The 20,104-nt window shown below is 53.6% G+C and overlaps 3 protein-coding genes across 3 annotated transcripts in view; 2 read left to right on the top strand and 1 right to left on the bottom strand.

Annotated features, from left to right (window-relative positions):
* Nucleotides 1-23: 23 nt before the first annotated feature.
* On the top strand, nucleotides 24-9,092 carry KLF1 (KLF transcription factor 1). Its single transcript, XM_037504378.2, has 4 exons — nucleotides 24-101; nucleotides 5,517-5,719; nucleotides 6,385-7,201; nucleotides 8,446-9,092. Exons 2-4 carry the CDS (start codon nucleotides 5,633-5,635, stop codon nucleotides 8,619-8,621), a joined length of 1,080 nt encoding a protein of 359 aa, XP_037360275.1. The 5' UTR covers nucleotides 24-101; nucleotides 5,517-5,632; the 3' UTR covers nucleotides 8,622-9,092.
* A 649-nt stretch (nucleotides 9,093-9,741) lies between these two features.
* DNASE2 (deoxyribonuclease 2, lysosomal) lies at nucleotides 9,742-12,618 on the top strand. Its single transcript, XM_037505930.2, has 6 exons — nucleotides 9,742-10,084; nucleotides 10,199-10,379; nucleotides 10,469-10,547; nucleotides 10,832-10,996; nucleotides 11,084-11,281; nucleotides 11,694-12,618. The coding sequence occupies exons 1-6, from the start codon at nucleotides 9,990-9,992 to the stop codon at nucleotides 12,086-12,088; spliced, it is 1,113 nt and encodes a 370-aa protein (XP_037361827.1). The 5' UTR covers nucleotides 9,742-9,989; the 3' UTR covers nucleotides 12,089-12,618.
* Nucleotides 12,411-20,104, bottom strand: part of MAST1 (microtubule associated serine/threonine kinase 1) — a 29,064-nt gene continuing 21,370 nt past the window's right edge. The window contains exons 13-26 of the mRNA XM_054693298.1: nucleotides 18,568-18,706; nucleotides 18,321-18,453; nucleotides 18,011-18,176; nucleotides 17,807-17,908; nucleotides 17,507-17,629; nucleotides 16,856-16,965; nucleotides 16,139-16,308; nucleotides 15,815-16,062; nucleotides 15,287-15,493; nucleotides 14,837-15,066; nucleotides 14,433-14,555; nucleotides 14,191-14,327; nucleotides 13,846-14,033; nucleotides 12,411-13,742 (exon numbers count right to left, since the gene is read on the bottom strand). Coding sequence (XP_054549273.1) covers nucleotides 12,508-13,742; nucleotides 13,846-14,033; nucleotides 14,191-14,327; nucleotides 14,433-14,555; nucleotides 14,837-15,066; nucleotides 15,287-15,493; nucleotides 15,815-16,062; nucleotides 16,139-16,308; nucleotides 16,856-16,965; nucleotides 17,507-17,629; nucleotides 17,807-17,908; nucleotides 18,011-18,176; nucleotides 18,321-18,453; nucleotides 18,568-18,706 — 3,311 coding nt within the window. The 3' untranslated portion in view covers nucleotides 12,411-12,507. The remainder of the gene's footprint in view (nucleotides 13,743-13,845; nucleotides 14,034-14,190; nucleotides 14,328-14,432; nucleotides 14,556-14,836; nucleotides 15,067-15,286; nucleotides 15,494-15,814; nucleotides 16,063-16,138; nucleotides 16,309-16,855; nucleotides 16,966-17,506; nucleotides 17,630-17,806; nucleotides 17,909-18,010; nucleotides 18,177-18,320; nucleotides 18,454-18,567; nucleotides 18,707-20,104) is intronic.

Below are 20,104 nucleotides of genomic sequence, written 5' to 3'. Positions count from 1 at the left end.
GGATTCTAGAGTTAAAGAAATTGCGGCTGGAGGAAAATGAATCCAGGAAACCAGGCCAGACCGCGAGGTTTCCTCTAATAGGGAGCTGTGTGTGTGTGAAGGTAGGCTCCGGTAGGCGACCTCAGCCCAACCTGCCTGCCAGGCTGTTTCAGAACGCACACCTAGTCGCCTGTGTATGATTAGTGTAATTCGTGTGCTATAGGATTCTGTTTATCTATGTGCGTGATTGTGTTTGTGTATCTGGTATGTAAGTGGAATTGACTGTGACTGTGACTGTGACTGGGGTTCTTGACTGTGCCTGTGTAACTATCTGTGACTTCCTGTGCCTGAATGTCTTTGTGGTTTCTTGTCTGTGTAATTACAAGCTTGTCTAATGGCATTCTGTGAGATGGTGTGTCTGAGCGGTACTCTGTATGATTGTGTTTTGATGATTTCTTTCTGTGTGTGACTGTTCTCGTTGTGATAATATGAATATTTGCATGCATGTCTGTGTGATTGTGTGTATCTCTATGTCAGTGTGATTTGGTCTCAGTGTGTGATTGTGTGACTCAATGTGACATGAGCATATGTCTGAATGAGTGGCTGTGTTCATCTAAATCACTTTTCTGAGCTTTTGTGTGTTGTGCATTTGAGATAAGTCCATCAAACTTCACCATCTCTAGCTGAAAGTCACATATTACCATGACCTGACCATTTCCCAGATGGGGAAAGTAGTCCCAGAAAGCAGAATCTTACTGCACAAGGACACAATGGGCCAGGTGCAGAGCATGGAGAGAGATCCTCACCTCCTGATTCCCAGAACAGGCCCCTCCCTAACCAGGGGCTTGTCTTCCCACCTGAGAGGTGGGAGTAGCTGTGAGGTGATGTATGAATGTGATCACTGGCCTACCATGTTTCCCCATACCTAGGACCTGGGTTTCCCTGGGCCCTCCCACATCTGGGGCCTTCTGGGCCCTAATATCCAAATGAAATGATTTGAACCCTCTTCATCAAACAGGTGTGAGTCCATCACTTCCATTGAAATGTCTGAAATTCTTCATAAATCTCTCCTTTTGGTCACCTTCCTCCTAATAGCAGTGGCCTCTCTTCTTCCATCCCTACCGAACCCCAAAGCTGCTCTGACCATGGGTGTCAGAGGAGGATAACAGCAGGAGGATAACACTTGGAAACTCAGGTGGAGGTTCAGGTTTTGCCACCCTGGAAGTTCCATCATCCTTCTTGGCCACATGCTCTCAGGGCCTGGCCTTTCAGCCAAATGCCCCTTCTCTCTGGACTTTTAAGCCTTTGCCTCATCTTTCTTTTCTTTTTTTTTTTTTAAAGATTTACAAGAACTGGAGTGTAGGCCAGAGGTATGGGAGTGAGAGGCTTCACCAGAGACAGAGTGGGGAGCAGAACAGGCAGACTGACTGAAACACACTGCTGAGGGAAGCAGCGGGTGAGGCAGGAGAGGTCTGCTGCGCCATGTGGGTTGCTCGAACTCAGCTGCAGTGGCTGGAGATAGCTTGATAGCACTGTCTTTAACCCCTGCGCCACCAAGGAGGCCCTTTGTCTCATCTTTCAGAGTCAAAAATACCTGTTTAGTGCCTCTTCCTAAACCAAACAGATGTCTCTTCCAGAGAGACCACTTTCCTCTCCAGGAAGCCACTCAAATTCCAACCACATCATTTTATTCACATAGCATATTTCATTCATATAACATAAAATGAGCCGTTTAAAGTGTATAATTCATGGGTCTCCCTGGTGGCACAGGGATTAAAGTCTCAGCGTTATGAAGCTATCACCAGCCTCTGCAGCCTGAGTTCAATCCCCAGACAAGAAGCTACCCACACAGCACAGCAGACCTCTCCTGTCTCTCCTGCTGCTCCCCTCAGCAGTGTATTTCAGTCAGTCTGCCTGTTTTGCTCCCCACTCTGTCTCTTGTGAATCCTCTCACCCCCTGCATCTCTGGCCTAAACCCCAGTTCTTGTATGCATAAATAAAATAAAAATAAATCTTTTTTTTAAGTTTATAATTTAGAAAAGAGATATTTGTACATCACAGTTCTGACAAAGGGTCAGTTTCTGAAACATAATTTATACAATTCAACAATAGCAACAACAAAAACCAAAACCACCCAATCAAATCCAGTAAAAAAATGGACCTACATAGATACTTCTCCAAAGAAAATATAGAGATGGTCCACACGCACATGAAAAAATGCTCAGCATTACTTATTATAAGAGAAATGCAGGGCCTCCCCGGTGGCGCAGCGATTGAGCGCTGAGTTGCGAAGCTGCCCACGGCCTCTGCAGCACCGGTTCGATCCCCGGCTGCTCCCCGGCCACCAGAGGAGGGTCCCACATGGCGCGCAGACCTCTCCTGCCGCCCGCTGCTCCCCTCAGCAGTGTACTTCGGTCCTTCTGCCTGCTCTGCGCCCCGCTCTGGCTCTGGTGAATTCTCTCACCCTCCGGAGCTTCTGACTGTACCCAGTGCATGTGTAAACAAAAAACAAAAAACAAACAAACAAATAAATAAAACATGCCTCTATTAAAAAAAAAGAGAGAGAGAAATGCAAACCAAAACCACAGTGAGCACAGTGAGATAACCACTTCATGCCTGCGTAAACAAGTGTAGGTGAAGATGTGGAGGAAAAGGAATAGTCACTGACATTGGTGGGAATATAAACTGGTCCAACACTCTGGAAATGGGTATGGAAATTCCTCAGAAATTAAAAATGGAAATCCCATATGATCCAGCAATAGCGCTACTAAGTATTTATTCTGAGAATTTGAAAACACTAACACTGAAATCTTTATATACTTCTATGTTCACAGTAGCATTATTCACAACAGTCAAGTTATGGAGTCAACTCAAAAGGTCACTGAGCAGGGACCTCCCTGGTGGCCTAGGCATTAAATCTCAGCATTATCACTGCTACTGCCTGAGTTTGGTCCTGGACAGGGAGCTTACCCATATATGGTGCAGCAGACCTCTCCTGTCTTGACTGCTGCTCCCCTCAGTAGTGTATTTCAGTAAATATCCCCATACCTCTGGCTTACACCCCAATTATTCTATGCAAAAAAAGAAAAAGTTGGGGTCTCCCCGGTGGTGCAGCGGTTGAACGCTGGGTTGCGAAGCTGCCCGCAGCCTCTGCAGCGCCGGTTCGATCCCCGGCTGCTCCCCGGCCACCGGAGGAGGGTCCCACATGGCGCGCAGACCTCTCCTGCCGCCCGCTGCTCCCCTCAGCAGTGTACTTTGTCACTCTGCCTGTTTTGCTCTCCGCTCTGGCTCTGGTGAATTCTCTCACCCTCCCGCGCTTCTGACTGTACCCAGTGCTTGTATAAATAAAAATAAATCTTAAAAAAAAAAAAGAAAAAAAAAAGGAAAAGTTCACTGTCAGATAACTGGATAAAGCAATGGGTGGGTACATACTCAATGGAATACTACCCAGTTACTAAAAATGATGAAATAATGCCTTTGGGACAAATCAGATAGATCTTGATGTAATAATGCTAAATTAAATAAGTCAGAAAAACAGATTACTTCATGCATATGTGGGATATAAATAACCACAGCAGACAAACCGATAAAACAAACCAAGAAATAATTTAGATTCTGAAAAATGTAACAGTTATTTAAGGAGTTCAGGGGGAGGGAAGAAAAAATAGAGGAGGGAAGTTGGTTTGGTATTGGGCACTAGGGCTTTGGTGGAGGTCCCTGAGAGTGGTAAATTATGTACATACTTCATAGTTATTATAGGCATTCTGGTGGATATGTCAACTGGCTATTCTATTACTTTTTGTCTCTGCTCCCCACCCCCATCCCCAATGGCACATACTTTTTTTTTTAAGATTTATTTATGCATACAAGAACTGGGGTACGGCCAGAGGTGTGGGGGAGAGAGGATTCACAAGGCAGAGTGGGGAACAGAACAGGCAGACTGACTGAAGTACACTGCTGAGGGGAGCAGTGGACGAGACATGAGAGGTCTGCTGTGCTGTGTGTGTAGCTTCCTGGCCGGGGATCGAACTCGTGCTTCATTGGCTGCAGATAGGTTCATAGGTTGTGTCAACACTGTGAGCCACCAAGGAGGCCCTAGCACAAACTTTTTTCTCTCTTTGTGTGAAGGCTTTGTGTGACACCAATTGTGTGTGATGGGTCTATGTCTGGACAAAACTGTCTCTCATTATCAGGGTACTGATTCATGTTAGTATGATTGTCTGTGTTTGCCTGGATAGCCCCTGTGGCAGGGTAGTGGTAGCTGTGCAATTGTGTGACTAAACAATCACATACGTGGCAGAGCTATGCACAGTTATCTCTGTCTCATGAATAGCTGCTTTCGTGGCTGTAGCATTCTGTTTGTGTTGGTCGTGTGCAGCATATAGTAGGCTTTTGTGTCTGAGACTATAGCTCTGTGACAATATATCCAGGAATTCCCATGCAATATGGTTGTGTGTGATTGTGTTAGCACCTGTCTGTGATGATGAATTCTATGTCTGAGGGATTGTGTGGCCAGAGCATTGTGTAACCAGTATAGCATATGATTGTATTTTGGTGCCTGGGAATTGTGTGTGTGCATGATCTATATGACACACAGTTATATGGACAGGTACTGTATGGTGCGTGTCACTGTGTAATTACATATTTCAGGTGTGAGTGACTACGAGCTGTGTCTGTGATGTGCGTCTTGTTGCCCACATGGGGCTTCCCAGGCCACCACATGCAGGTCCCTGGTGTAGAATCTTGGTTCCCTCCCCCATGAGTCAGAAACCCAGCAGCACCTGGTCAAAAGCAGGGTGGTACATGTCTTATGTGGGTCAGGTACGTCCTGTGGCCCTATCCAACAGTTTCATCTCATACAGAATGGGGGTCACATCCCCTTCCTAGCACCCACTACACTGGAACAGTGTAGTTCCACCGGCCTCAGCTTCCACACTTCCCCGTGCCCTGCAGCACAGCCTGGGGCTCCCTGGTAGATTCAGCTGATGGCAAAGTCCCCTCATGCCACTAGGTGCAGACCTTAGGAGCTCACAATCTAGAAAAATTAAAGTCAGCCTAACATGAAGCCCCAGCCACTAGTCTTCCCACTCACCAGGGACAGAACTTTGGCTGTTTTGGGCTCCTACCTGATAGCAGCCACCAACATCTGGGGTGTCTGATAATTCTTGGCTTGGCAGGCAGTTTGTGCCAAGTCCCACCATCAGCACGGTTGCGGCTCTTTATTGGGGAGGGGAGAGCTAAAGTTCCCCAGGTTGGAAAGAGAGGGTCTTCAAGCCCCTTCCCAGCATACATGTTTTGCTTGTCATGTCTTCTCCAAGAAGTTAACTGAAATCAGGTCCTCAAATCTCTCCTTGGCAAACCCAGTAACTCATTTACCCAACTCTTGAACCCCCAGCCCCTGATCCCCTTATCCCTGAGCCCCCAGCCCCTGACATTAGACTTGGCTTTAGACACACAGTCTCTTTTAGTCCCAAACTGTCAGAAGAGAGGTCTAGTCCCCAGAAACAGTGACCCCCGCCTTGCTTACCCCTTATCAGGGCCTGCAGCCAATCAGCTAAAGTCAGAGAGGAGCCTTCCAAGGGGCCATTAGAGCTTCAGAGTCCACGAGGCTGCTGAGGGAGAGGAGGCCTGAGGCCCAGGGTGGGCACCAGCCATGGGTGCCGCTGAGACTGCCTTGCCCTCTATCAGCACACTGACCACCCTGGGCCCTTTCCCAGACACGCAGGAAGACTTCCTCAAGGTGGGGCCAAACGGGGTCAGGGTGGGCTGCTGGGGTCCTGGGCTGGGGTCACAGCTTGGGGGTCAGGTCTGCATTCTTGCCCTGAGATGTGGTCAGATCTTGTCCAGAGACCTGGCCAGGAATCAGGGGTCCTCAGCTGAGGTCAGGGGTCTGGACTTGGTCTGAGGTAGGGGGGTATTTCTGTCATAGAAAATGAGACTAGGAGCTGAACCCCTTGTGGATCTTGGCTCAGTGAGACAAACCTAGATTAAGGGGAGTACAGCAAATGTGCCTAGGGGACATCTGGGAATTAATCTTGGGGCTCAATCTTTTGAGGGGATGGGGAAGGAGATTCTGGGGGAAACTGAGGCAAAGTTGGCCCCTCCACGAGTCTTCCATTCTTGACTCTGCCATCCCTTCCCCCATGCTTGAATGTGGCTGCAGATAATAGAAGCCTTATCTCTTGTCTCCAGCCAGACCCACTAGACCTCTATCCCAGGAGCTGAGGGGTGGGGGTGGAGGCACTGTTCAGGGAGAGCGACCTACTGACATGAGACACAAGCAAACAAGACCCCTTTCCAGAACCTCTGGCTAACCTGTGCCCATTAGGGCATCTGGTACCCTCCATCTCTGGGCTGGGAACTCTGGGTACCCTGAAATCTCTCTCTACTGGCTCCCTCCTGCAGTGGTGGCGCTCTGAGGAGGCACAGGACTTGGGTCCTGGCCCCCCCGACCCCACCGGGCTGCCCCTCCACGTGAAGCTGGAGTCAGAGGATGCACCTGTGGAGGACCAGGACGAAGTTGAGAGGGAAGAGGCCACCGCCTGGGACCTGGATCTCTTCCTCACCAACTTCCCCTACCCAGAGAGGGTTGGTGCGTCCCAGACCCCGGGAGAAGGCTCGGGGCCACAATTCCCGCAGCAGCCCGAGACTCTGGGTGCCTATGCTGGTGGCCTGGGGCTAGTGGCTGGGCTCTTGGGTCCCCAGGGACACCCAGGCTGGGCGCGCCCAGCCCCAAGAGTTTCAGCCCCCGACGCCTTTGTGGGTCCAACCCTGGTCCCGACCCCCGAGCCGAAGGCGCTGCCGCTGCAACCGGTGTACCCGGGACAGGGTGTGGGAACCCCCGGCAGTTACTTCCCGCGGACCGGGCTTTCGGTGCCTGCGGCACCCAGCGCCCCCTATGGGCTGGTGTCTGGGTACCCCGCGCTGTACCCGTCGCCTCAATACCAGGGGCACTTCCAGCTCTTCCGGGGGCTCCGGGCTCCCGCGCCCAACCCCGCAGCGCCCGCCTCCTTCCTAAGTTGTCTGGGGCCCGGAACAACGGGTGTGGGACTCGGGGGGACCGTAGGAGACCCAGGAGGGACAGCCGAAGTCGCACCGTCCAAGCGCAGCAGGCGCTCCTGCGTGCGCAAGCGGCAGGCGGCGCACACTTGCACGCACCCGGGCTGCGGCAAAAGTTACACCAAGAGCTCACACCTGAAGGCGCATCTGCGCACGCACACCGGTGAGTGAGCGAAATGCGGAGCTGGAGGCCGGGCTTGGGGCTGGACAACCGAGTTAGGGGAGTGGCTGGAAGGGAAGACCCTGTACTAGGGTCGGACCTGAGGTTTCAACTGCTACGGAGTCTGCGAGCTGAGGGCACGCTTGCAACGCCAGGAGCGGGGCTAAAGTACCTAAAGCGCTGTGGAAGGTAGGTGGGGATGGAGATGAGACCTAGAGAAATTGGGGAGTGTTTCGGGGAACTGGCGGCTAAGAGCTGGGCGAGGCACCAGCTGAGGAGATGAAAGCCGGGCTACTGGCCTAAGGTTACCCCTAGACTAGAGGAAGACTTCGAGATAAAACCCCCTTGGAATGCCAGGGACAGGCCCCAAAGACACAGGATTCAGGGTTGGGGCAAGCCAGGAGCTCAGAGTTAGGAGATGTAACCAGGAGTATAAAGGTGTCTAAAGCAGGTTGCTAGGTACTGAGGTGCACCAGACGTCAGGGAGTGTGACCTGGACTCAGGAGGTGAGACTACAAGATGGAGAAGTACAGGGGCCCACCAGCATAGGCAGGTCCGGGAGGGGAGGGTGACTAGCAGGGAAACAGAGAAGAGTAGGCTTAGGAGAAACTGGGTCCCAAGGATCCAAAGACCAGGGCAGGGCCCTGGAAGAGAAGCAGGAAGAGGAGGAACGAGGCCTTACCAGCGGTGGGGCCAGGTGGACAGACCTGTCCAGGGTCGCAGGTAGGGAGGGGCCAGGTGTAACACGGAGAGTGCAATCCTCCCACACCAGACATCTAACACAAGGTGAATTGCAGAGTTTAAGAGCCAAGGCCAGGGGTGGGCAGCAGCTAGAAGTTTCCCTGGGGTAAAAGAGGAACTGGAACACAGGGTGCAGGGCCAAAAAAAGAAAAGAACAAAACAGAAAAGAAAAAAAAAACAAAAAACAGGGTGGGTGACTTTAGGACACAGGAAGGGTGCCCAAGCAAAACAAGCATAATAATAATGGAAGCAGTGGTGCACGGGATACACCCAGGAAGTGAGGAAGGCAGCTTCAGGAAGATGCTAGTACCTGAGAAAAGGTGAGGGTCACAGAGAGGAGGAGAGACTCCTTTCCCCCCTCCCGAGAGTGGGTGTCTCTTTACATTTTGTACTCTAGGCCCCTTATTTGCTTTATTCTAGTCCCTGCCTAGGCTGCGCAAAGGAGGACAAGACTGGGGGGAGTGGGGTGGGAGCTCAGTGGTGCTCAAGACTTCCTTGCCCCGCAGGGGAGAAGCCATACGCCTGCACTTGGGACGGCTGCGGCTGGAGGTTCGCGCGCTCAGATGAGCTGACCCGCCACTACCGGAAGCACACCGGACAGCGTCCCTTCCGCTGCCAGCTCTGCCCGCGTGCTTTTTCACGTTCTGACCACCTAGCCTTGCATCTGAAGCGTCACCTTTGAGTCCTGTCCAGCCACTTGGACCTTCCTGTGGACTGAGGATAGAACAAGAGCCGATCTATGAGTGTGGTTTTCCTTCTGATGGACACTTGCCTGGAAACGCTGCCCCTCAGAACCACAGATCCCGCCGCCTAAAGATTGAGGACTGACCCATAGACCTGGGGAGCCTCCAAAAGAAGCTCCCACGTGTCCTTAGACACATAGTCACACAGAAATGTCCAACGGTCATGCAGACACAGCGAGACAGACTTCCAAATGAACAATTCAGATAGACATTCAGACTTCCGCCAGAGAGACACTCCGCTGGACCCTTAGACCAGCTCACAGGAGGCCCTGGAAAGTGGGAGGGTTGTGGGCTGAGGCCTCCCTGGGTCCAGAAGGGGCTTCACACTGTGACTTGCACAGTGGCTGCAGTCCGCTGTGAATGGTTATTATGGGTCCTGTAAAAATGCCCTCCCAGATAAAGCTTCAGTGTTGGACCGACTTTGTGGGTTTTGAGTGCTGGAAGATGGGAGGAATGTGCACCCCCAGATGGGAGGAATGTGCACCCCCAGAAGTGGGGGTCATACACACCATTATCTCCTAAACCTCTGCTACACCACCTTGCAGGCCTTGCTACCTCTTCCCCTCAGCCTCCTAGCACCCACCCAAGATTGGTCCACATCGTCCTTGCCTTCTGCCTTGAACACCAGGGACAGTCATAGTGACCGTGTCCCTCCATTTAAGAGCCCTCAGCCTAGTACCAGAGCCCTAGTACCCCTTGTCTTGTTACCATCCAAGCTACTAGCCTCTAAGCCAGGCTAGTAGCTTGGAAAACTTGCAGAATGAAAAGGGGAGGACTGAAGTACGAGAACAACTTAACAGAGCAAAGATCACAGGAATTAAACCTCAGGCTGTAAAGCAGGAAAGGAAAACAAAATCCAAATTTGCATTTGACCCAGAAAGCTGTGGAGCAGCGGGGTCCCGCGTAGGAGTGTGCACGGGCATTGGCCAGATTTAAAGAGACGAGGGACGTGAGCTTTGACTCGCCGGGAGAGGAATAGGAGGCCGGACTCGGCGCCACCTGACAGTAGAGGGGCGTGGTCGGGACCGAGCGCTGGAGGGTGGAGTGTATCTGGTCTTGTTCTAGGGAAGCAGGAGGCGGGCCTGCGAGGAGCGACTCCCCGAAAGGAAGCCCCGCCCCCGGGGGGCCCGGGGCTGACTTTTCTGATCACTGCTTCTCTACTCGCGGGCGGAGTCTCCAAACTCGTGATGCTGCGGCCCCGATTCCCAAGCAGGTTTGGAGAAGTGAAAGTCGCCTGGGGTCGGACGTGCCCCAGCTCGTGACCCAGCGGCCCGCGGTCCCGACGCAGATTCCTCCACTCCAGGCCCATGGCCACGCTGAGCCCGCTGCTGCTGGCGGCGCTGCTGTGGGTCCCTGCAGGCAGCCTGACCTGCTATGGAGACTCAGGGCAGCCTGTGGACTGGTGAGTGCGCGGGCACCCACCCTTCCAGCTCCTCTGGTCTGGGGGTTGCTGCGCTCCTTCACGGCTTAGGGTAACCATTTCGTCCTCCATTTCCGTCTACGCCCCAAACTCCAGGTTCGTCGTCTACAAGCTGCCGGCCCAAAGTGGATCCGGCGATGCGGCGCAGAGAGGGCTGCGGTATAGATACTTGGACGAGCACTCAGGGGGCTGGCGCGACGGCGCAGGGTCCATCAACAGCTCGGAGGGGGCGGTGGGGCGCAGCCTGCTGCCGCTGTACCGGAACAATGCCAGTCAGGTGAAGGGGTGCTGGGTGAACCCGGGGTGGGACTTTAAGGTGGATCAGGCCTGGGGGAAACCTTGACGTTGCCCTGTGCATCTCTTCAGCTGGCCTTTCTACTCTACAACGACCAGCCGCCCAAACCCAGCAGAGTTCTGGACTCTTCCAGCCGGGGGCACACAAAGGGTGAGGACTAAACTGGAGACTGGGAAGGGCTCTGGTTTCCCTAGGTATCTTCCCCTGACCTCGGAGGAGGTGGCTGTGCTGTCAGACCCTGGGCCTCTGTTTCCTCCTCTTAAATTATCCTTCCTCTGGACTATGAGAATTGACTACTGTGGCAATAGCTCCACAGTGTGACCTCTACACTGCCCAAGCCCTCTCAGGCCCCCTGCAAACCAAGCGTGTTCCTGGTTGCATGTGTGCTTGTTGGGAGCCTCCAGCAGTCCCCTGATTCCTGTCTTCCGGTTCAGGTGTGCTGCTCCTGGACCAAGAAGAGGGTTTATGGCTGGTCCACAGTGTTCCTCGCTTCCCTCCACCTGCTTCCTCCGCTGCATACAGCTGGCCTCGTAATGCCCAAACCTATGGGCAGACACTGCTTTGTGTGTCTTTTCCCTCCGCCCAGTTCCTGAAGATTGGTGAGTGGGGAGAGGGAGGCACACTGAGTGCCTCACCCCCAGCCTATGATGTGGAACAGTTCCTTTTCTCCTCCTTTTGTCTTTCAGGCAGACAGCTGACCTACACCTACCCCCTGGTATATGAACACAAGCTGGAAGGGGCCTTCTCTGAGAAATTCCCTGAGCTGGAGATGTTGATCAAGGGCCACCATGTTCGCTATGGACCTTGGAACAGCAGTGTAACACTCACATCAAAGGCAGGGGCCACTTTCCAGAGCTTTGCCAAATTTGGAAACTTTGGAGATGGTGAGCCCTGTGGTTGAGAGTTAGAGAAACTTTCTTTGCGGTGGGGATATCTGGTGTGTACATGGCTAATGGCAGATCAAGGATAAGGAGGACCAGGACTCTTTGGGAGTCATAGCATGAGAGGCAGACAATCAATAGGCCTGGGTTCAAATATTAGTTTCTAACTGTGTGATGCATGATTTACCTGAAACTTTAGCTTGCCTACCGAAAAAATGGTGATACCAGTAGCTACCTTAAAGGATTTTTGTGATGCATGTGAAAGTGTTTAGTAATGGCTATGAATCTTACTGTTGTCATTTCCAGGCTTGACAGGAACTGGCAACTGAGGAAACAGCTCAGAGAGGGGAAGGGGCCTAGGAAACGCCTTACAGTGACCTTGACGCTACCTATATCCTCTTTCCACTCTCTGCAGACCTGTACTCTGGCTGGTTGGCAGAAGCCCTTGGCAGCAGCCTGCAGGTGCAGTTTTGGCCAAACTCTCGTGGCACCCTGCCTTCCAACTGCTCTGGGGTCCACCATGTGCTCGATGTGACCCAGATAGCCTTCCCTGGGCCAGCTGGGCCAGACTTCAATGCCACAGAAGACCACTCCAAATGGTGTGTAGCCCCAGAAGGACCCTGGGCCTGTGTGGGTGACATGAATCGGAACCTCAGAGAGGAGCACCGGGGCGGTGGCATACTGTGTGCCCAGCTCCCCACCCTCTGGAAGGCCTTCCAGCCTCTGGTGAAGGCCTGGGAACCCTGTAGGGAAGAAAGCAGGAACTTCTCTCCAGCAAGCCCAGGAGAGCATACAAGAGCTAACCCTTAATTATGTCCTTGATCTGACTGTGACTCAGCCTAATCATCTGGGAAATGGGAATCATAGCACCTGACGCTGGAATATTGAGGAATAAAGGCAAATCGATGAATGGGGTTATTAACCCCTTTGTCAGGTGAGCACTGATCTCTGAACAGCACTGCAGCTCCCAGAGGGCCTCTTGAGGCAACTGAGCTCCAAAGTGGTACTGCAAGAGGGGGGCCACCTAAGACTCACCTCCCTCTTTGGTAACCAGGACTGGAGTTCTGCCCCTGAGCAGATACAGGGCCACAAACATGTTTTATAGACGGGGTGAGTACAGAAAGGTCACGGAGCACGGTCGTACTTTATTTATATGTGTACATATGTATACAGGTCGCTGTACAGCGCAGGGCCAGGAGTCCTCTCAGCTATGGGCTAGGTGGTGTGGGTCAGGGTGCTCCCTTTTTGGTCAGGCCTGCTGGGGGCACAGCTTCAGCAGGGCACCGGGAGGTCAGCCCCACCTCAGGTTTGGTAGCAGGAACCAGGAGGGAAGTCGGTGGGGCTGGGGGTCCTGCACCACTGGGTGCATTCTTCGTGGGGGTTAGGGACGGGGTCTGGGATTCTGGGGAAAGCTTGGGGGAAGCGGGCTTGGAACGAGGTCCACTCAGCGTGGTCCGTTCCTCTACTACCTCCAGTACCCAGCGCTCCCGGCCCCGGGGGACCTCAGGGGCAGGAGATGCCAAGTGTACAGATTCCCGTGACCCCTTGGAGTCTGCTCCTGGTGGCTGGAGAGTCTGGTCCTGGGTCCCAGGCCGCACTGGTTCTACGACAATGGGCACCAGAGGTGTGCCCACCTCACCAGAGCTACTGCGCCGGCCTGTCTCGTGTTCCTGCACTGGACTCAATGCAGCCTTAGCCACAGCCCTTGCTGCCCCACCCAAGACATCCTCTGTCTGCACACTCTGATGCCGCGTGCAGCTGGTGTCCCGCTCCAGGGTCCTGCTCCCAGGGGTGGTCGCACGGGGTGGGGTGGACGCCTCAGTGTTGCAGAGTGACTCCTCCTTATTAGACTTCGATGGCCTGAGGGCACCCTCAGGCAGCAGTGGTTCTGAGCTCAGGCTCAGGGGAGACTCCTGGCGGCCCAGGCGGCGAACGGCAACCTGCCTCTGAGCACCAGGACCCTCAACAGAGGGTGTCTCACCATCAGACTCAGCGAGGCTATGCAGCGCCAGCTCACCATGGAAGTCCTTTCGGAAATCTGGGTGGCCCACCTCGAGGCTGTGTTTGCGCAATGCACCCTTCTTATCGGCACCCAGGGAGGCTCCCAGCTTCTCAGCTGATTGCACACGTTTAAGGAGCGGTGAGCGTGGGGGTTCAGCACTCTTGGGGCGTGGGCGCACCACAGGTGGTGATGAGTGTAGTTTGGCAGGAAAGCTCTGTGTTGTGTTGGAGCTACCCACAGTATGGCCTGGCAGTGGTGGTGGCGAGGCCTGCGTCGGGGATGGTGTGTGAGCCAATGGCGACAGAGGGATGTTACCCGCTGACTTACAACGAGCAGAGCGGTACTGGCGGTGCAGTTTTGGTGACAGACCATGCAGTGTACTGGGCCGGATGTGGTGTGATGCAGACGAAGCTGGTGAGTTGGGTGTGCTGGAGGCCGGTGAGCTGCTCTGAGAGGAGGCACCTACAGTTGAGAGAGGGTATTGTGTGCAGCAGGCACACCAGGGCTCCAGACCAGTCATACCACACATCCCACAGTCTCTGACCCCAGCACATGACCAGCTTACCTAGGTAGGCGGAGTCTGGTGTGGAGCGGTAGCTGTGGGTGGGAGAGCGGGCAGGGAGCCCATGTGTGGGCGAGCCAGGAAGGCTGTCGCTGGACGACAAGGAGCGGTTCAGCGATGACAGTGAGCGGCTAGTGTGCAGTAGATTTGACTGCTTTGTAATCTTCCGGAAGAGAGAGCTGCGCTTCTTGCTGGCGGGACAAGACCACCAACCCTTGATCAGACTCCAGACTCCCAGCTCCTCCCATTTTAGGGTCCACACCAGTGCCCCTCCCAGCCTGAAGTCCCGCCCACCACTCAAAATCTGGAGTGTTCTGAGACCTGCAGTTAGCTTTTGGCCCCACACACCTCTCCTGGCCCTCCCTGGCGGAAGGCCGCTTATTCCTCCTAGCCATTTTGGCCTTGTAGCTGCTGCGCCGCGCGGGGCCTATGCGGATGGAGGTATTTTCGAAGGGTGTTGTGGTCACAGCCACCTTGTTGCCACTCTAGGGGGGAAGGAGGTGGAAGGGGAGGAAAGAAGTTACAGCTCCCCAGAACCTCCTCCACCAACCTCTCCCCTCCCCGCAGAGTGCTCCTTCCCTTACTCTCACCTTAAGGATCAGCTCCACGACCTCAGGATGCACCATGCCATGTACAGGCTCCCCATTCACATGGGTGATAAGGTCCCCGGCACAGAGCCCCGCCTCCTGGGCTGGGCCCCCCTCCTCCACGTGCTTTGAACAGGGGCCCACAAGGACAGGTTAACAGGATTAGTAACAAGGAAATCTCACTAAGCTTATATGCCAGCCACCTGCATGTACTGTATAACACACGCACTTCATAACACTGCATGAAATGGAAATTATTTTCCTCATTTCACAAATAAAGAAACTGAAAGGGAAGTGATGGCAGGGGTCACCAAGACTGCCTAGCTCCAGAGCTTGAGCTGTCCCTCATCCCTGGAGACCTACTTTCTCCCCAACCCCATCCGGGGACATCACCCATGAGTGCTCACCCAGACAATGTGGTGGACACTGTAGACATCTGAGTCACCCATATAGACACGGATAGCCCGAAGAGTGAAGCCATACTTCTTGCCAGAGCGTTGGATGGTGATGGGAGAGCGAAGCCCACTCACAGCTGGAGAGTAGTCCCGACTGGGTGAGGAGTCTCTTGAGGATGGGTTTGAGGAGAGAGATCGAGGTGACATGGGGCTGGCCAGGGGTGAACTTCCATGAGGGTCCACTGTAGACACAGAATCATGGTCAGAGGTCAGGCAATAAGACACAGCTTTCCCAGTATCTGTTCTTCCCTCCCCCACAAGCCAAACAAAGTCCCAGGGCTCTCAATGGTCCATCTCAGAGTCAATCACTGTGGACAAGGAAAATACAGTATTTTCATTAGCCTGATCTGGCACAAATGGGACAGCCCCTCCCCCACCTTCCCTGTAACAGCCTAGCGTCACCTGCAGGAATCATGACAGACAAGGCAGTGGCTGAGGCTGACTTGATGACTTTGCCCCCAGTTCGAGCAGGTCTTTTCTCTATCGCAGGGTCTCCTGATAGCTGCTGGTGCCGTGCCCTACGCAGAACTAGGTCATTGGTGGCTCTAGGGCCTGCTGGATCCCCATCCTTCAAGGTTGGGCACAGGTCACCAGGGCGTGGCTGTTCTGCTGCAACAGAGCAGGTGGGTTAAAGGTCATTCCAAGATCACAGACTTCTGTGATGCTGTTCCTTCTGCCTGGACTGCTCTTCCACTTCTCTCACTGGATTGTGAGTTTTATGGGAGCAGGTAACACAAGCATCGAGCACAGATCCTGATACAAACACATTTGTTGACTGTGCATGGATATGGGGTGTTCCTCATGCTGATGGGAATCCCAGGTTGGAGAGTGAAGAGTGGGTGAGATCTTGTATAAACAGTACCAGGCTCATTGAAATGTCAATATAAGCTCATTAGTGAATGGGGGAAGGGGAACGGAGGGGACACTCACTGGCCTCAGGGTCCCTGGCGTTGAGGGTGCCATCCCCTTGAGCTGCCTCTTTGTGGGCCCGCGAATCCAACGAGCCCGGGGGATCGGAACTGGGCCGAGGAGGCCTGCGCAGCCGGGCCTCATCATCATCCTCTTGGGGGGTGTTGAAGCGGCTGGGCTCCAGCAGCGCTGAGAAACGGCGGCGTGCGCCCAAAGGGGGACTGGCCTCCCCTTCCAGGAAGCTGGCCTCAGACGCTGAGAAACGCTTGCTGTGCAAGGGGCATGTGGTCAGAGAAGACACGCTCCTTTGGCCCCGCCCCCAAACGCAGCCCTGCGCCAGCTCACATCTCCGGCGAGCCCCCTCTCCAGGTCTTCTCACGCAGGGTCAGGCCTCCTAGGGCCTCTCGCTTGCCGGCCACCTTCTCCTCTGAGCCTTTGGCACTCGGCTCCCTCTTGTTGGTCCCCACTGGGGTCTTGGGGTCATGCTGAGACAGCTGCTCCATACTGCTGTACACCTGTGAGGGAGGGTGGATGGCGGGGCCAGGCATGCCCAATTTTGTGTCATCCTCCTGCACCCCCAAAGTTAGGTCTTGCCCTATTTCAATTCCCACCTTGAATTATTTGCTCTCTATTCAGCCAGACCTTCCAGGCCCCACCCAAATATATGTACCCTCATCTAATTAGGCCCAGTGCCCCTCTAAATGCTGCTCCTCAAAGTGAGACAGAGCTTGGTGTTGCCACAAAACTATTCATCCTCTCCATCCCAGGTCCTGACCCCACCTTGTCCTGACCTAACCCAGCCCCCTTGGGGCCCTCCTTTCTAAAACTGTCCAGGTTCCTGTTAGAACCCACTCAATGCGAGACTATCCCAAGACTCTCATGCTGCCTCCCCACCTCTCCTCCCATCTTTCACAGACACCCACCTCACCCCCTCCGTAACCTTCCCAAAGTGAAACCCAGTGCCTGGGATCTGATTCTAGACTCTGCCCAGATAAAAAGAACCACGCCGTTCAGGCCGCCAACCTCAGACCTCACCCGGCCCCTAGCCCAGCCTCAGCCCACCTTGCTGAAGCGTGGAGAGCAGGAAGAGAATTGTCGGATCTCCACAGGCTCCTCCTCCGTTGTGTCATCCTCATCATAAGAGTTCACGTGGTGATACCTGTCTGAGCGGGCTGGGGAGGGACGTGAGCCATGTCAGTGGGCGTGGGTCCATTCCTCAGATCATACCCCCATGGGAGCCTGGTGTTAGTATGGCCATGCCCTGCCCCATGGTCCTACCTGATTCAGGTGCCACCCCCAGACTGGGTCCCTGGTCCTCTGCAAGATGGCTTGTAGCACCCCCTTCAGAGAGGCCACCCTCCCAGATCCCAATTTGGGTGCTCTCTAGCCTGGCTCCACCTCTGTCCAAGCCCTAGCCCCTGCCTCCTTCTCGGCCCTAGCACCAACTAAGCCCACACCTTGGCTCAACTATGACTAATCTCTTTGCTCCCATCCACATCCACCCTCTCAGCCTGCCATCCCCTTCCTGGTCTCACCAGACTTATACTCAATTTGTCACATACTTCTTAGACTGAGCCCCACATCCACATCACACCATGCCTCTGCTGCCTTAGCCCTTTCCTTTCCTTCAGTGGGTCCCATCCCAGGCCTACTCAAGGACTACATCCTCAGGATCCCACCCCCAACTCCCACCCTCCTCCTGTTCTTGCTCACTATCGAAGTAGCTTGTGTCATCCTCTGACTCCAGGTGAGGGATGAACTCAGCCTTCTGCCTCAGCAGCCCTGTCCAGTCCAGGTCTCGAAAGAAACTGTGTTGTTTCACTTCAAAGGCACCACCTAGGGAAGATAGGGTGGAAGGGGTTGGGGAAAGAATTCCAGTAACAGCTGATGGCCTGCCCAGCCTGGGCCCCCAGATCACTGCATTTAGAGCTGAGGCTGGTTCTGGACTTAGGGAGCCCTTATTCCAGAGCAGCAGGCACTCAGGCCTGTTTCTCAGCACAATGGGTCCCTTACCTGCCCCGAGCCGGACCAAGGGGTTGGTCTGCAGGAGGCTGGATATCAGGAGTTGGGCATCTGTGGGCAAGGCCTCATCTCCCTCGGGCCACAGGATGTCATCTGCAGAGCAAGGAGGGGATGGGGGTTGTGTCTAGAGTCCATGTGGCACGGGGCCAACCCGTGTCTCCATATGCCCCACCTGCCCAACACAGAGGCACGCACCACTGATGACCTGTCCAAAAAGCTCTTCAGGTGTGTCTCCAAAGAAAGGCACACAGCCCACCAGGAACTCGTAGAGAATGATGCCCATGGCCCACCAGTCCACTGGCTTGCCGTAGCCCTGGCGCAGGATGACCTCAGGTGCGATGTACTCTGGGGTTCCACATACCTGGGGGCAGGTGGTCAGCCTGCGCCCTGACCGCAGGAGGGTCCTCGAGGGGGAACCACACCCCCCACCAGGCCCTGTACCCCACAGTGTTGCCAGGTCACTCCACCCACAGGGACTGACCCCGCCCCATGCCTGCACACACACCTGTTTGTCCAGGAACTCTCGGGCATCCTTCTCAATGTGGCCTTCATACAGGTTGGTGGTGAGGCTCATAAGCCCCATCTTGGAGAGGCCAAAATCTGTGAGCTTGATGTGCCCCATGGAGGTGATGAGAAGGCTACAAACATGAGTAGGGGCTCAGAGATGAGGCCCAAGCATGTCACTTAGGGACTTTTTCTGCCATTGCCTCCCAAGAGGCAGGAAGGGAATAACAAGAAAGGTCAAGGCTCACTTGTCAGGTTTGAGGTCACGGTGTACAATGCCATAGTTGTGCAAGTATTCAAGTGCCAGCACTGTCTCGGCGAAATACATGCGGGCCATCTCTACAGGAAGTGCCCCGATGTTCTTTAGCAGGGTGGCACAGTCCCCCCCTGCAGGTGAAGGAGTAGACTCGCATGAAGAGAGAGACATCCCAGGCCCAGAGCTGATCACTTGATAAACACCAGGTTCGCAAGTTATGTGAATCTATTTTACAGATAAAGGAAACTGAGACTCAAAGAAAGGTCTCCCTATCTTTAGATTACATAGGAAGTGCCTTTTACCAGGCTTTTAGGCATCGTCCAAAATTGGTATGATCTGAGACTCAGAGAGAAGTTGGGTTATGCAAGGAATTGATGGTGGGAGGTGAGGACTGAAGGCTGTCTGCTTATGAACTGAGTCTGATAGCCCTACCCTTGATATAACTGGAGTCTGAACAATGACAGTTGGAGCCTTAAGATGTAAAATAATGATCAGCCCCCACCAGAATTATTGTAAGCAGCATTCCCAGGGTCAGATTTTCTTCCAAGTGTAGTATCTAGGGTAACACAAAACCAAAGCAGCTGTAATGAGTCAGTTCTTGGACTTTCCTATTTTCACAAAGATTGCCAAGTTCATAGGTTGTAAGCTGGGATCTGCTGGATGGCAACCTCACTATATCAGAGACTGTCCAAAGGGTGGCCCATACATGGGAAAGCAGAGCCAAGACATGGAAAGAGTCCTAATGACATGATTTGAGCACCTAGATACAGCCATTCCTGAAGGTGATCATGAGTTTTTTATTATAAGTCATAACTTTCTTTTTTTGTGAGCCATACTTAGCTGGGTTATAAAAACTTACAAATCAGATTCTTTGAGGGTGCTGCCCAGGAACCTGCATTTAACCACAATCCCAGGTAATCTGACACATATACTTATGCTAAAAACCAAGATGGGATGACTCCAGATGAGACTTCAGGGGCTAGATAATGCTCAACTCACCAAAAAAAATGCAGATTTTGGGCCTCCCCGGTGGCGCAGCGGTTGAGCGCTGGGTTGCGGAAGCTACCCGCAGCCTCTGCAGCGCCGGTTCGATCCCCGGCTGCTCCCCAGCCACCGGAGGAGGGTCCCGCATGGCGCGCAGACCTCTCCTGCCACCCGCTGCTCCCCTCAGCAGTGTACTTCCATCCTTCTGCCTGCTCTGCTCCCCGCTCTGGCTCTGGTGAATTCTCTCACCCTCCCACGCTTCTGACTGTACCCAGTGCATGGATAAATAAATAAATAAATAAATAAATAAATAAATAAATCTTTAAAAAAAAAAAAATGCAGATTTTGCTCACTTCTCTCTCCTCCAAGTGACCTAATCACCTCTACCTTGGTCTCCCTGTTTCTGCCCTCCCCATGGCAGCTAAATGAATATTCTTAAAACACAAATCAGATCATAGCAACTCAGCTTAAAATGCCTCAGTGGCTGCCTATTACACTCAGTATGAATCTGATGCCAATTTGGGGTCTCCGAGATCCTGCATGCT

This window comes from Talpa occidentalis, unplaced genomic scaffold, assembly GCF_014898055.3.
Source record: "Talpa occidentalis isolate TD23 unplaced genomic scaffold, MPIMG_talOcc4v2.1 talOcc4.12, whole genome shotgun sequence".
NCBI lineage: Eukaryota > Metazoa > Chordata > Mammalia > Eulipotyphla > Talpidae > Talpa > Talpa occidentalis.
This window is presented reverse-complemented; position numbering and strand designations above follow the sequence as displayed.